General features: G+C 33.8%; 1 protein-coding gene and 1 pseudogene across 2 annotated transcripts in view; both read right to left on the minus strand.

The window, feature by feature from the left end:
- LOC150037165 (protein Ycf2-like) overlaps positions 1-2,985 on the minus strand; it is a 4,606-nt pseudogene extending 1,621 nt beyond the window's left edge. Inside the window, exons 1-3 of the transcript XR_016528464.1 lie at positions 2,980-2,985; positions 2,339-2,449; positions 1-2,165 (exon numbers count right to left, since the gene is read on the minus strand). The exon at positions 1-2,165 is cut by the window's left edge and continues 1,621 nt beyond it. The product of XR_016528464.1 is annotated as a protein Ycf2-like (transcript). The remainder of the gene's footprint in view (positions 2,166-2,338; positions 2,450-2,979) is intronic.
- A 4,427-nt stretch (positions 2,986-7,412) lies between these two features.
- Positions 7,413-10,243, minus strand: TPPH (Haloacid dehalogenase-like hydrolase (HAD) superfamily protein). The gene is made up of 12 exons (XM_039026915.2): positions 10,158-10,243; positions 9,731-10,067; positions 9,512-9,652; positions 9,358-9,429; positions 9,161-9,253; positions 9,002-9,058; positions 8,796-8,897; positions 8,603-8,680; positions 8,435-8,504; positions 8,280-8,350; positions 8,069-8,161; positions 7,413-7,916 (listed from the first exon to the last, which is right to left on the minus strand). The coding sequence occupies exons 2-12, from the start codon at positions 10,016-10,018 to the stop codon at positions 7,845-7,847; spliced, it is 1,137 nt and encodes a 378-aa protein (XP_038882843.1). The 5' UTR covers positions 10,019-10,067; positions 10,158-10,243; the 3' UTR covers positions 7,413-7,844.
- Positions 10,244-12,813: the final 2,570 nt, after the last annotated feature.

The raw sequence follows: 12,813 nt of genomic DNA on the forward strand, positions 1-12,813 counted from the left end.
TGAATGTTTGGAATCCATATTATGCAAGGAGACATTGCTTTTGCTAATTCGAATTGAAGGGTGATATAAAATCGGTCTATTTCCGGCATCATATCCATAGTTAGCGCATTCATCATAGTTAGAAGCTCCAGCTCCGTATCAAGGTCACGGTCGATATCGTCACTATCATCAATATCGCCACTATCATCAATATCGTCACTATCATCAATAAGAAAACCCGTAGGCTTGTTATCCAGGAACTTGTTCAGAAATACTGTAATGAAAGGAAGATAGGAGTTTGTCGCTAGGTATTTGACCAAATAGGATCGTCCAGTTCCTATAGAACCTATCACTAAAATACCCCTAGAGGGGGATAGGGCTAAGCGGAGCGAAAAGGGTTTTCCATGAGATGGGAAATGAAAACTATTAGCCCCACACGAGGTTTGTGAATAAGTGATTGTCTGATAATGAGCAAGGAATGTCCGTCTTTCTGCTAAACAGGATGTATTGAACTCATAATTCATTAGATACTTTTTATGAATGTCAACTAAGTATCGTAAGTAAATTACTCCCGGTTGTTCAATCATTTGATAACCAGAGTCATTCTTTGATAAATGATCACTATGAGTCAGACTCAATAGAATTTGATCAATCCTTTTTTCTGTCGTTAAGGTGGAGAACTGAACCAAGAATTCTCTTTCTTTATCATCAATCGAATCACTGTTCGAGACCCAGGATTCTATTTTATCATCAATCCAATCCCAATCACCGTTCACATTTTTTCTTTTTCTTATCAATGAATATATCTCTTTACTTGTATGACTTAGATGTCTCGTATTTCTCGAAAAAGCGATTCGATTGATGGGATTTGGTATGATACTTATGAGATCGATGAGATTGATATTCCAATCTTTCTTCTTCGAACGTATTGATTTGACCCCATAAGCGGGACCGCCACCCCATAGCATGTTGCCACCAGAAGCAGAACCCCATATTTCTTCTAGAGAATTTCCTAATTGTTTCAGAGCAACTAGAAAGAGATTCTTTAACCAGAAAGAATTCAGTTCAGATGTGGGATACTTATCCAGAAGTTTTCGCAACTCAATCATGTATGATGGAATCATCAAAGATTTGACCTTTTCGAACTCTGTCTGTAACTCACTATAGGCTCGAGAAACAAAGAGAAGATGTGTACGAACGAGATATACAGCAACAAGAAGAAGGAAAAGGATTGAATAGAGGAACTCCCGAACATTTGGCGATCTCAGATGTGTCGATATCGATGGTGACTCATTATTTCGATGAATCATTTCTTCGGACAGAAGAAGATTATGTAAACACTTACTCGAAATCTCACTTATCAGATTCCATTGTGGAAGACACAATTTTTTCTGAAGAATTCGCCATGATATACCTGATCCATGCATAATATCATGAAAAATGGATACAAATTTTTGGCTGCTACTTAGTATCGGCAATAGGTCTGAAAAAGTATCTAAAAATAGAAAATTTAGATATTTGTACCCTGTCGAAGTAAGGAACCATGGCATATATGTTTGGAATAGATTCCATTTTGAGAGAGTTGAAAAAGCACTATCTCGTTGAAAGGTTCTATACATCTGCCCTTTCTCAAGGCATTTCTTTAGACAAAGACTCCGTTTTTTCCTCTTTTCGGATGGTAAATATTTCTCAGAACATGGAGTGTGAATCAAACCCATGTTTGAATTGAAATTGAGATACTGATGCAAGTTCTTCCCCTCTGAATCAGATAGATTCATATCTGAAAGAGGTTGACAATAAGTTCTTTCAAAATTGACTATTTGTCCCTCTGTTAGAGGTGTTCCAGAAATGTCTGCGATCGAGTAAATAGCTCGACGAACGAATGGATCGGATCGAATTGGAAAATGGAAAGATTTGTACAAGTTATACCTTTCGTCACCACTTTGTGGAAAATCGTTAGGTATGAATATGTTAGATACCTGTGACTCAATTGGTGAAATAGTATCTCTCTCCAAAAAAGCATGTTTTTTTTTGCCGCCGCACAAAGAAAATATTTTGTTGCGAATGAACAAGATATTGAGAAATTGTCCATACGTAAAATCATAATTATTGATACGGGCCTTTTCCACATAATCCACATAAAAAGGGAATCTTTTGTTACAATAGAAGCAGAAGTTTACATATGTCTACATCACTATCTATGCACTAGGACACGCTCACCGTGCTAGTACATCACACATTCACATATGTGTCAGCGTCTTCAACAACAATAATGCAACCTTGTGCTCACTCCTCGTACACCCACAGGCAGTATTTTGCACTCACCCACGCACACTAATGCCTACTCATTATGCTCAACCTCATATACATATGCACACCTGGAAACACCCAACCTGGCTTGCCAACTGCTTGCTTTTCCCATGGAAGCAACTGCCTGCTTATTCAACCACCAATTTCTAGATTTCAACTTCTAGCATGAATAACTTAAATTTCAGACATCATTTCGATAAACTTTCTTCTACAATCTTGTTTATAAACATTTCAGCTTTCTTGCCTCAAATTTTGAGCTCCAGATTCCTTCTATTGAGCCCAAAATTTATTAATCTTCTTGACTTGCTCGTGCTCATCCAAAAATTTGGAACACTTAGGAATTTCTTCAAGTTTCAACTTGAATTCATGGAAATATCCTCTTGGCAACCCCTCTCTTGATTAACAACCTTCAAGCTTTAATCAGCAGAATCTCTTCTCCCTTAGCACACGTGAATTGGCCAAAACTGACTTTTTTTTCAACCCCCCTTTATATACTTTGGAGTGCATGATCATCTTCATTGCTTAGGGTGACAATTATCCCACTAAACTTAATTGAGGCATCTAAACTTGATAACTGGCCCACTAAGCTTGGTGATTAAGCTTAGTTCTTCCATCTCTTCACCAATGCATGGGCTACATTCCATCGCATAGGCTAGTTGCAATGCATAGCCCCTCGCTCAGCCAATGCACCTCCATCTTTGCAGCTTGCCTTCACGACTTAGATCTTTATGTTGACGCATGGCGCTCATCACCACTATGCCTTCCTTGTGCACTTTAGCGTCGCCTTGAGTCTATGCATGCACCCTTGTTTGTCGCACATGCCTTAACTTCTTGGTCATCACCTTATACGCTCTTGCCCAGGCTTGGCCTTTAGTCAGCGCACGCCCTGTGCCTTATGGCCCGCCTTGTCACTGCCTTGCCGCCTCTCCTAAGCCTCTTTAGACAAATTAGGCTATTGCATCACCCATGCCTTGGCCCTCATCAAGTGTAGTATGGCTACAACGCATGTCTCACACATTTAGCCCTTTTTCCCTCTTGTTACAAAGCACTTTCACACGCCTTGCTACCCAAGAGTCTAGGCTTCCATTCCTAGATTGTTTTTCTTGTAAACTCCTGAACCCCATCATATACACAACATTCATACCATAAGGTTAACCATACTTCAATACATTAACTTAAACATGCTTAAGTAGGAAAAATCAAGGCTTAGGATTTATACTATATTTAGATTATTCTGTATAATTATCTTAGAATAATTATAAATTAGAATTTTATGAATTTTCCAATAAGAAAAATAGGTAAGTTCTCTCCAAAACGACTCTTTTCACACCTTACTAAGTTCAAATCAAATCTTAAATATACATCAACATGCTTACTTTGTTTATATTTAAATTTGCAATTTTTACCTTGTTTTCAACTATGAATACATAATTTCTAAACAATAAACTTTAAAATTAAATAACCCGGTATTTCAAAATTTTGTTGAAATCTCAAAATTTCGATAAAAAATTTGAGATTTCAGCGGGCTCAAAATTTCGATGGGGACATTTCGATTCCCCCAATTTCTCAAAATTTCTGAAATTTTGAAATTTCCATTTATATTTTGATATTTTCATCATTTTTTTGAACAATTTCATTATCACTCTCAAATATGCTTTAAATTTTTTTATCAATATTATACTAGGGACTATTGTGTCTGATGTGATATTGAGCTGAAAAATAAAATAAATTGATAGTTAAGTATTTATTTTTCTAATATTTTTTTTTCCAGTGATGGCCTATATTATGAATACAAATATTTAAAAACTTAATTAAACCAGTTTATAATCCATCAAAAACTAATTATTCACAACTGTAATTAAGTGGAAACGAAAAATATACAACGTTTTGTTCAAATGAATAGGTTAGCTCCTTAAGCTTTTCATTTGAAGAGGTAATCACGTAACCTAAAAATCAGATAACAAAAAGAATAGTGTAAAGTACAAAAAGCATGTCACGTCTCCATAATTTGATTGGTGGAACCATGAGTTAGATTTCTTCATATATTTGTATATGTTTCTCGAAATTATTGGTTAAATATTTGTTAGATAAATAAGTAAATCTCATGTTAATGGGTAAAGCAGGTGTCTAGAAAAAAGAGATGGAATCCATATACATATTTTTATTATATGGAAAAGAGTATATAGTTGTAACCTAATAATTGCGATAGTTTAAGAGAGAGAGAGAGAGAGAGAGAGAGTAAAGTGAAAAATAATATTAAAAAAGAAAAGAAGAGAAAAAAATATATAGTATTGGTATTGAAAAAAGGGAGAAACTTTAAAAAGGGATGTTACAGAAAGGAGGGGAACTTTACAAGTGTTAGAATTTAGAACACTGATGGGTGGACGTTTCAGAACTGAAAACTTTGGCTTTAACTTTACAACAACACTTTATAACTTAGCTAATTTAGAAAATATTCAAAAAAACAAAAGAGTGTTGTGTTTCCCACCCTTTTACAAATCAACATCCCCACATGGTTAGTTGGAAACCCCTGCCTCTCCATTTCTTCTTTTTCTTTTTCTTTTTCACCTCCAATAAATAAATTAATATGCATGGGATGGGCGACAATAAAATGAAACATGACACTAGTTGAGTCTGAAATGGCATTAAATACAGAGAGGGAGAAGAAGAAGAAAAAAAAAAAAAAAAAGGCTACGTGTGGGCAAAAGATGGTTATGAATGAATGAAATGAATGAAAGGGAGAGGGAGGAGTCCTTTCTGTAATTCAGTATTTCAGTCAGCTACAGAACTCATTTACGGCAAATTCATTGCATGGTTCCCCCCATATCATATAAATCTAAAATTGCATTAACCAACTCGATCGCTTTCTCTCATGTCTCTACCCTATGACTGAAACTTCTAACATTCCCCCTTTTACTGAAAACGAAAAAATCCGTGAAATAATGAATATTTTTGGGGGGTAAAATTTGAAATTGGTGTGCGTATTTGGTTCCCTGTTAGAAAGGCATCTGGGGGCACATGGGATTCCATTTCCATGTGAGTCTCAGTATATGGCAGTGTCCATTAAAATTAAAAACGGCTCGACCCTCAATGCGGGGACCAACTTCCCATCACAATGCACACACGTGTAACACATAACACAATATTTGAAGGGGAGGGGTTTGGTTTTGGTAATATGGTAAGCACATATATAATATAATTGTGTGTAAGTTAATTTAAGATTGAATGTTTAAATTTGTGGCACCAATAATTGAAGGTTGAGAAAGGAAAAAGAGATGATAGTTTATTAGGAGTTAAGGCAGCAATGATGGGGGAGTTTGAAAATTATATATATGTAGTGGGATGTGGACTCCATCTTTACACGTCTTAAAGAACCCAGGTTTTGTTAAAAGTTTACATTATATGGATTCATGTCAGTGTCTCTATTCTATAACTTCCCCTCCCCCATGTGTTTTCCTTTTCCTCTCCTCCCTATTCTAAAGCACCCTTTCTTTTTAAGTGGATTCCAACTCCTTCTTCCTACCATTCATCTCCATTCTTCTGCCCTTTTTCCTTTTAACTTAACCTAACATTCAAACCCATATCCTATTTTTTATTATTTTATATTCTCATCCCCTCCCTATTAAATAATTTTTTTTAAAAAAAAAAAAAACCCTTAAAATTTTCAAGCAGATTCTCTCTCGTGGGGTTCTTTCAAATCTAAACACAAACCCAATACCCTCCCCTTTTTCCTTTTCTTTTCTGTTTCTAATATTCATGCTTCTGCCCTACTGCTTTGGACCTGCACCCAACCCCCCCCCCCAAAAAAAAAAAGAAAATACAAATTTACACTACTCTTTAATCAATAATTAATATTTTGTACTTTGGTATTTTCATTTTGTGTTCGATTTTCCATATGCCAGTCACTTCGAATATTCTTCTTCTTATATATAATTGGCTTGTATTAATTATTCTCGAGAAAATCCAATGGGGTTTAATTTCTTGCAACATTATTATGGTTGCACCTGCCCTTGGGAACACTGCTCCAGATTCTTTTTCACTGCATTAAAAATAAATATAAGTTGATGCTATTTAATTATATGGTGCTTTCTGTTAATCCAAATCATAGCCACCCCTGCTTCCTAGCTAGATAGCTCCATATAATTGAGGCATTTCATCTTAACTAAAGCAAATTTATTAAATGTGGTTTAAGGCAATAAATTGGGACAAGTAGTTCTTAAAATAATATTATTATAATTGTTTTAAATTAGGTTAGAATGTGGATGTGAAGTGGATAGCGTGATTCATGCCGGCTTATACGCCACCACAGCGGCTTATTTGACGTCTGTTCTTCATTTTGTTTATTCTTATTACTTAATTTTAATATTAGCTCCACACCTGAAATTATGATATTGAAGGATTTGAACTTATCACATGGTTCTTAGGAGAAGTATTTTGATTGTGAATTTGATATATATGATGAACACCTAATTAAGTTAATGGGACAAAAGATTATTGATGCAAACTCGGAATTAAGGTAGATTAAATATAAAGTATTTATGTTATCAAATCTCTCCTCTACAATTTGTATTTTCCATTTAAAAATATATTCGAAATAATCATTCTAAATTTCTTTTATATGATCACAAATTCTATTGTTAAGGGAGGCCTTTCAAATTTTGTTCGAATTTCTCCAATGATCATATACCACTTCCAATGGTTTTGATTCAATTGATTCTTTGATTTCCCCTCGCATAATAGAAGTAGCACCAACACTAATTGTCGAGGCTGCATACATTAGACAAAAGAATTGTGTGGATTAATTAGGTTATGAGAGCTCCAACATTAGACTCCCATAATTTAGTTCCACATTCATTTTTGTCATTTATCACACGAAAAGTGCATTGACCACCCTAATTTTTCTCGCCTCCATTTTGATCAAAATGCCTTTGAAAACTCATTTCATTAATCTTCTAAAATAATGTAATACTTCCCTGTTCGAGTTGTGAATAAAAAATTCCCTCATGTCCATTTTTTATTAATCTCCGTTCAACAAAAATAGATTGAAAAATTAGAAAAAGTAATTGTCAATAATATCACGTTAAATTAGCATTGGAGTAAAGGAAGTGAAATGAAGCGAGAAGGAGAGAGAAGATATAATTAGATTACTATTAATTAATATTGATTAAAGTGCAGGTAATTGCAAATTTTGGTTGCCTTCCATTCCCCTGTACACAGAGTTACAAGATGTACAAGACCATGAAGCCAAAGTAAACAAAAAAGAAAAAGAAAAGGAAAAAAAAAAAAAAAAACCAAGGTTGCCTATTTAAAAGTTCCACCCAGCTAGCTTTTTTGTTCTCTATTTCCATATATATATCTAACTAACATATCTTTGAACAATTATAAGTTACATATATATATAGACCGACCAATCCCAACCAACCAACCAACCAACCAACCAACCCCCTCCTTTTCTCTTTAAGATATATATATATCATATCATATTTTATTGGGTGGGAAAAAAGGTATTTTGTTTTGCAGTTTTCCCTTTTTCCCCCATTTCCCATTCTTCTCTTTCACATCGCGCACTGCCCTGGCAATGGAGGCCTCTTCTTCCACTCAGCCAAGCGTTGCAAAAAGTCCATAACCTGTATTAATTCCAAAATTAATTCATTAAATTCACATTATAATTAATAATAAATTTAAATTTTCTAATAAAGACAAAAAAAAAAAAAAAAAAAAAAAAAATGGTACAGAATTAAAGTATCTCATGAGTTATATAATAAATATTTGTACTTGCCTCGGAAGGTTCCCGTAGGGAATAAGAAGCACTCGTCTCCTTTGGAAATTTTGACACAAGAATGCCATACCCTTGTCCTCTCTCTCTTATAATCTGCCCAATTTTTTTAATTTTTAGATTCATCACGGGCATCCAACACAAAATACATCAATTTGTTATTATTTAAAAACATTGACACGAACGCTCTGATTTTTCTTTAGTTGTTGTATACCTTAAATGCATCTTCATCTGTTCGATCATCTCCGATGTAAACGGGAAAAACATCCGAACAATTGCTGAATCCTGTTAATTTGTTAACAAAATTGATTATTATATTTAGGAATATTCAAATGAAAAATGAATTGATGAAAAAAGGCTAAAACTCACCAAGTGACTCCAATAAGAATTCCAAGGCCTTCCCTTTGTCCCACTTAATGGTTGGACGAATCTCTAATACCTGTAATTCAAAATGAAAATTAGAAGGAATTGGGGAATAATAATAATGGTAACTAATTTAATTTACGTTTTTTTTTTTCCCTTTAAATTAGTGTATACCTTTCTTCCTTGGGTTAGTCGAAGCTTTGGGAAATCTTTCAACACAGATTTAACTTGTTGGGCTAGTTCACTCCATTTCTGTAATTATCATAAAAGACAAATTACAAACTAATCACTAGAAATGAGTGAAGTAAAGGAACAGTATAAAGAGGTGATAGATGGTGACCATTCAAATCGGCATTAAATAAGTTACCTTTTCTTCAACACAACGATAGTGAACAGAGAGACAAAACTTGTTGTTTTCCACCTTAGCTCCTGGAGTTGATTTGGTTTTTTCAACTAGCTGTTTGTAAACCTGAACATTAAAAACAATAAATAAATGAGGGTTTTATTCAATTATATATTTTGGGGAATATTAAAAGAGAAAAAGAAAAAGAAAAATAAAGGAAAATGAGTTACCTGGTCGATCATGGGAAGAAACTCACTGGCAGGTTGAAATAGAACAGATTGGGTACACTGAAATTAAAGAGTCAAATATTAGAGAAAAGAATAGGGGGTAAAAGAGAATATGTCAGGGGAAGAGAAAGAGGGTAAAAATAAAGGCATAGAGTCACGCACTTTCTTGTAATTGGAATCTTTTGTCGGTCCTTTAATATCCATCCCATGGCTTCCCGCATAATACAGTTCTCCTAATCTTACAAACCCATAAACCTGCAACCACAAAAATCACACCATTTTTTATTTATTTACTTTTAAAATCTCATTTCATATTTATCTATTTAAATACCGTTCCAAATTTCTAAATCTTAATTTACCTTGTCTCTACGCCTCCCACTCACTATTGCAGTCGGGAAGCTTCTCGCCACTTTTTTCACCGTTTTCCTCATCTGTAATTTTAAGAAAGTTAAAAAGAAAACAAAAAATGTATATGATGAAGAATGAAGAAGAAAAGGAGGCAAGGTAACGGACCGCATCAGACATAAAGGCACGATCTGGGTCGTCGACAATTGGGGAAAGTGTGCCATCATAATCCAGAAACATCACTATTTGTTTTCCTTTGGAAGCATCAATGATTTGGTCAAACATGTCCAAAGCCGAAGGATGGTGGAGCTGTTACATTGCAAAATAATTAGATCCACTGTTTACATAATCATATTATATATATAAGTTTGTAGTGACTGACAGTACCATCCAAGTAGAGTTATGGTCGTGGCCGGAGAGAGAAGAAGTGGGTTTAATACGACTGGGAGATGAGGCCCGCATTGACTCCACCCAAGTCTTGATTCTTGCTCTGCCATCGGGCTGCACCAACTTAGTGGACCGAGATATGGAGATGTAGCCGCCAGTTGAGCTGGGCCCAGCCAGTGGCTTTTGGGCCGTCGCTTGGAAAATCGACGAGTTTGATACTGTGACAGTGATGGCCATGTTGATGCCTGATTTACTCTCCGAAATTACTACATTCGGGTTGTTCGTCATCCTTTTTCACTCCTATATTCTTTTGTTTTAATTTCTTGATCCCCCAGTACTACAAACGCAGAATGAATTAATATCAAAATTTAATATTCAATCAAACAAAACAAAACAAAAAAAACAATTACGAAAAAAAAGAACTTACAGTTGTTTGAAAGAAGAGAAGAGCGAAGAATATTAATGGGAGAGAAGCTAAGGGCGGAAAGAAGAAAAAGAAAAATGGAGAGTGAGAGTAAGAAGAGGGGGAAGAGGTGGGATTTATAGTTAAAACAATGAGGGCCCACTTGGAAAAAATCCAGCGGGCCCCACAATAAAACATTTTATTTTTGTTTTTCCTTTTTAATAATAATAATAATAATAATAATTACTATTTTATTATTATTAACAGTTGAGAGACGCCGTTGGCTTACATGGGGTGGGCAGGGCCTTAAGCTTGAGCTTGTTCCACCCCTTTCCTTTTCTTCTCCCTTCTTTCCAAACCGCAACTTATGGGTTGTCTCCACGTGGCCAACATTCCTCTTCCAAGTCAAACCAACCTGGTTTCTGCTACGTGGCTTTTGTTTTCTTTTTTCTTTTTTCTTTTTTTTTTTTCTAAAAAAATTGTTACATCTACAATTACATTAATAATGCTCCTCCACTCCATTGCTTTTCCTTTTTCCCTGCTTCATCATCCCCGATTCCACCTTCTTTATTTTTTTTCTTTGTACATTTGTTTTTCTTAAGAAAGTCTCCAAAATAATTAATTCCATGATTACAAACACAATTTAAGTACAATAATTTTGCAGTTAATATAATTGAAAAATCAATAGATTGGTAGCGTAGTTTTAAGATTCAAATAAATATAATATTTAATACACCTTTTTTACTAGAGATCGAATCTCCGACATTTAATGAAAAAAAATTATATTAATTATCATTAAATTAAGCTTACTTTAACATAATATACTTAAATTCACTAATTTATCAATTTTCATAAAATTTGTTAAAGTGAATTGATTTAGACAGTTTTTCTTGCGGCTTATAAAGCTATTTATCATACACTTGTGAGTCCATTATGCAAATTATTTATTTATCTTCAAGTGTACTACATTAATGATATTAATTGACACTAAAAAAGGAAACAATAGGTATAACTGGCCAACCATTGCATTATAAAAGTAGAACAAATCTTATCGGTAATTAATCATTTGATATTCCTCCTAAAACAATATTAAAAAATTATCTAATTTTTTAAGAAGAAATTATTTTAAATGACAAAATTGATGAAAATATTTATAAATAATAGCAAAATATCATAATCTATGTGTAATAGATCGTAATAGACTATTATTTGTGTAGATAGATATAGATAGTAGTTTATTGCGGTCTATCACAGTCTATCACAGATAGATTGTGATATTTTATTATATTTATAAATATTTTGATTTATTTTCCTATATTTGAAAACAATCATTCTTTTGTGATTTTCAAAAATTGAAAAATAAGGGGAAACTATTTACACAAGATAGTGAAATTTAATCATTTTAGATTTCTATTAGTTTCTATTACTGATAAACATCGATAGACTATCAATAATAGACTTTTATCAATAAGTCTATTAATATTTTTTTTTTCTATTTTTATAAATAATTTAACATTTTTCTCTAGATTGTTGTTTGATGAAATTTCTCATGGTCAGGGTTGTTAAAAGCATAATGATTCTTGACACTTACTTTTTAAGAAAACCATATTTCACGGAAAATGAAATCGTCCCCAAGAGTAAGCTAGTATTAAAGTTTTAATAATGGAAAAAATAAATTGTGATGAACTTTATTTTGTTCCTAAAAATAGAAAATAAATAAAAAGAAAAGGAAGCAGAGTGATAGGGCCGGGTCGGACCATTTCAAAGTAGAGAAAAGCAAAAGGGCAGTGGATTTGTTAAGGGAAGAGCTGTTTTGCCATAAATAGTGGAAGTTCATGTTATGGGTGGTTGGTAGGTTAGTTAAAATTAGAGATTATGAAGGACTTTACTAAGGTCAGGAAAAAAAAACGCCCCTTGTAAAATCCCACCAAAACAAGCGGCTTCAATAGCCTTTCAAAACAGTTGGAAATTTAAATATATATTTTTCCCACACAAAATTATGAACACACACAGTTTTCATCTCCATATATCTTCTTCCTACACGTACCTACAGCTACAAAAAAAATGCATTGCATTTCCCCCCCTATCAAAGTTAATACATCACCATTATTATTGTTATTATTATTATTGACCAATGCACTCTATTTATTAAACATCACCTCAATAATTGAGCATGTCCCGACCCTTTTTGTATCAAACTTAGTTCTTTATTAGAATATTCACCTTTTAAAGTGAAATTAGTATATATAGAAAAATAAAAGGTGAAGACTAACACACCTGTCTCGAATCAACCAATCAGGCTTGATGTTCATTGGGTTAAAATGTAGCACAAGGACAGGGTGCCTAGCTAGGCTAGCTTTTGTTGTTATTATTCTAAGGTCACAATTAATGTTAATTAATTAAGTCATTATTATAATGTAATATAGTGAAGGGGTGGCGTTCAAAAAGTGTTTGTTGGGTTGGGTTGGGTTGGGTTTCCTTTTGGGGTTTGGAGAACATGGAAAGAAAGGGTATAGGATACAAAAAAGAAATATGTGAAAATTAGAGTGAATGTGGTTTGAAATTAAAGGAAAATTCGTCTTTGTGTACTTTTGGCATTTGGCTTAAATTCCCCTTGTGTGTATTAGAGTAGAGGCAGCAAAATCATCCATTTTTCTCCTCTTTTTCCTCCTCTCCCACG

Source organism: Benincasa hispida, chromosome 3, assembly GCF_027475165.1.
Source record: "Benincasa hispida cultivar pf3 chromosome 3, pf3_genome.v1.1, whole genome shotgun sequence".
Taxonomy (NCBI): Eukaryota; Viridiplantae; Streptophyta; class Magnoliopsida; order Cucurbitales; family Cucurbitaceae; genus Benincasa; species Benincasa hispida.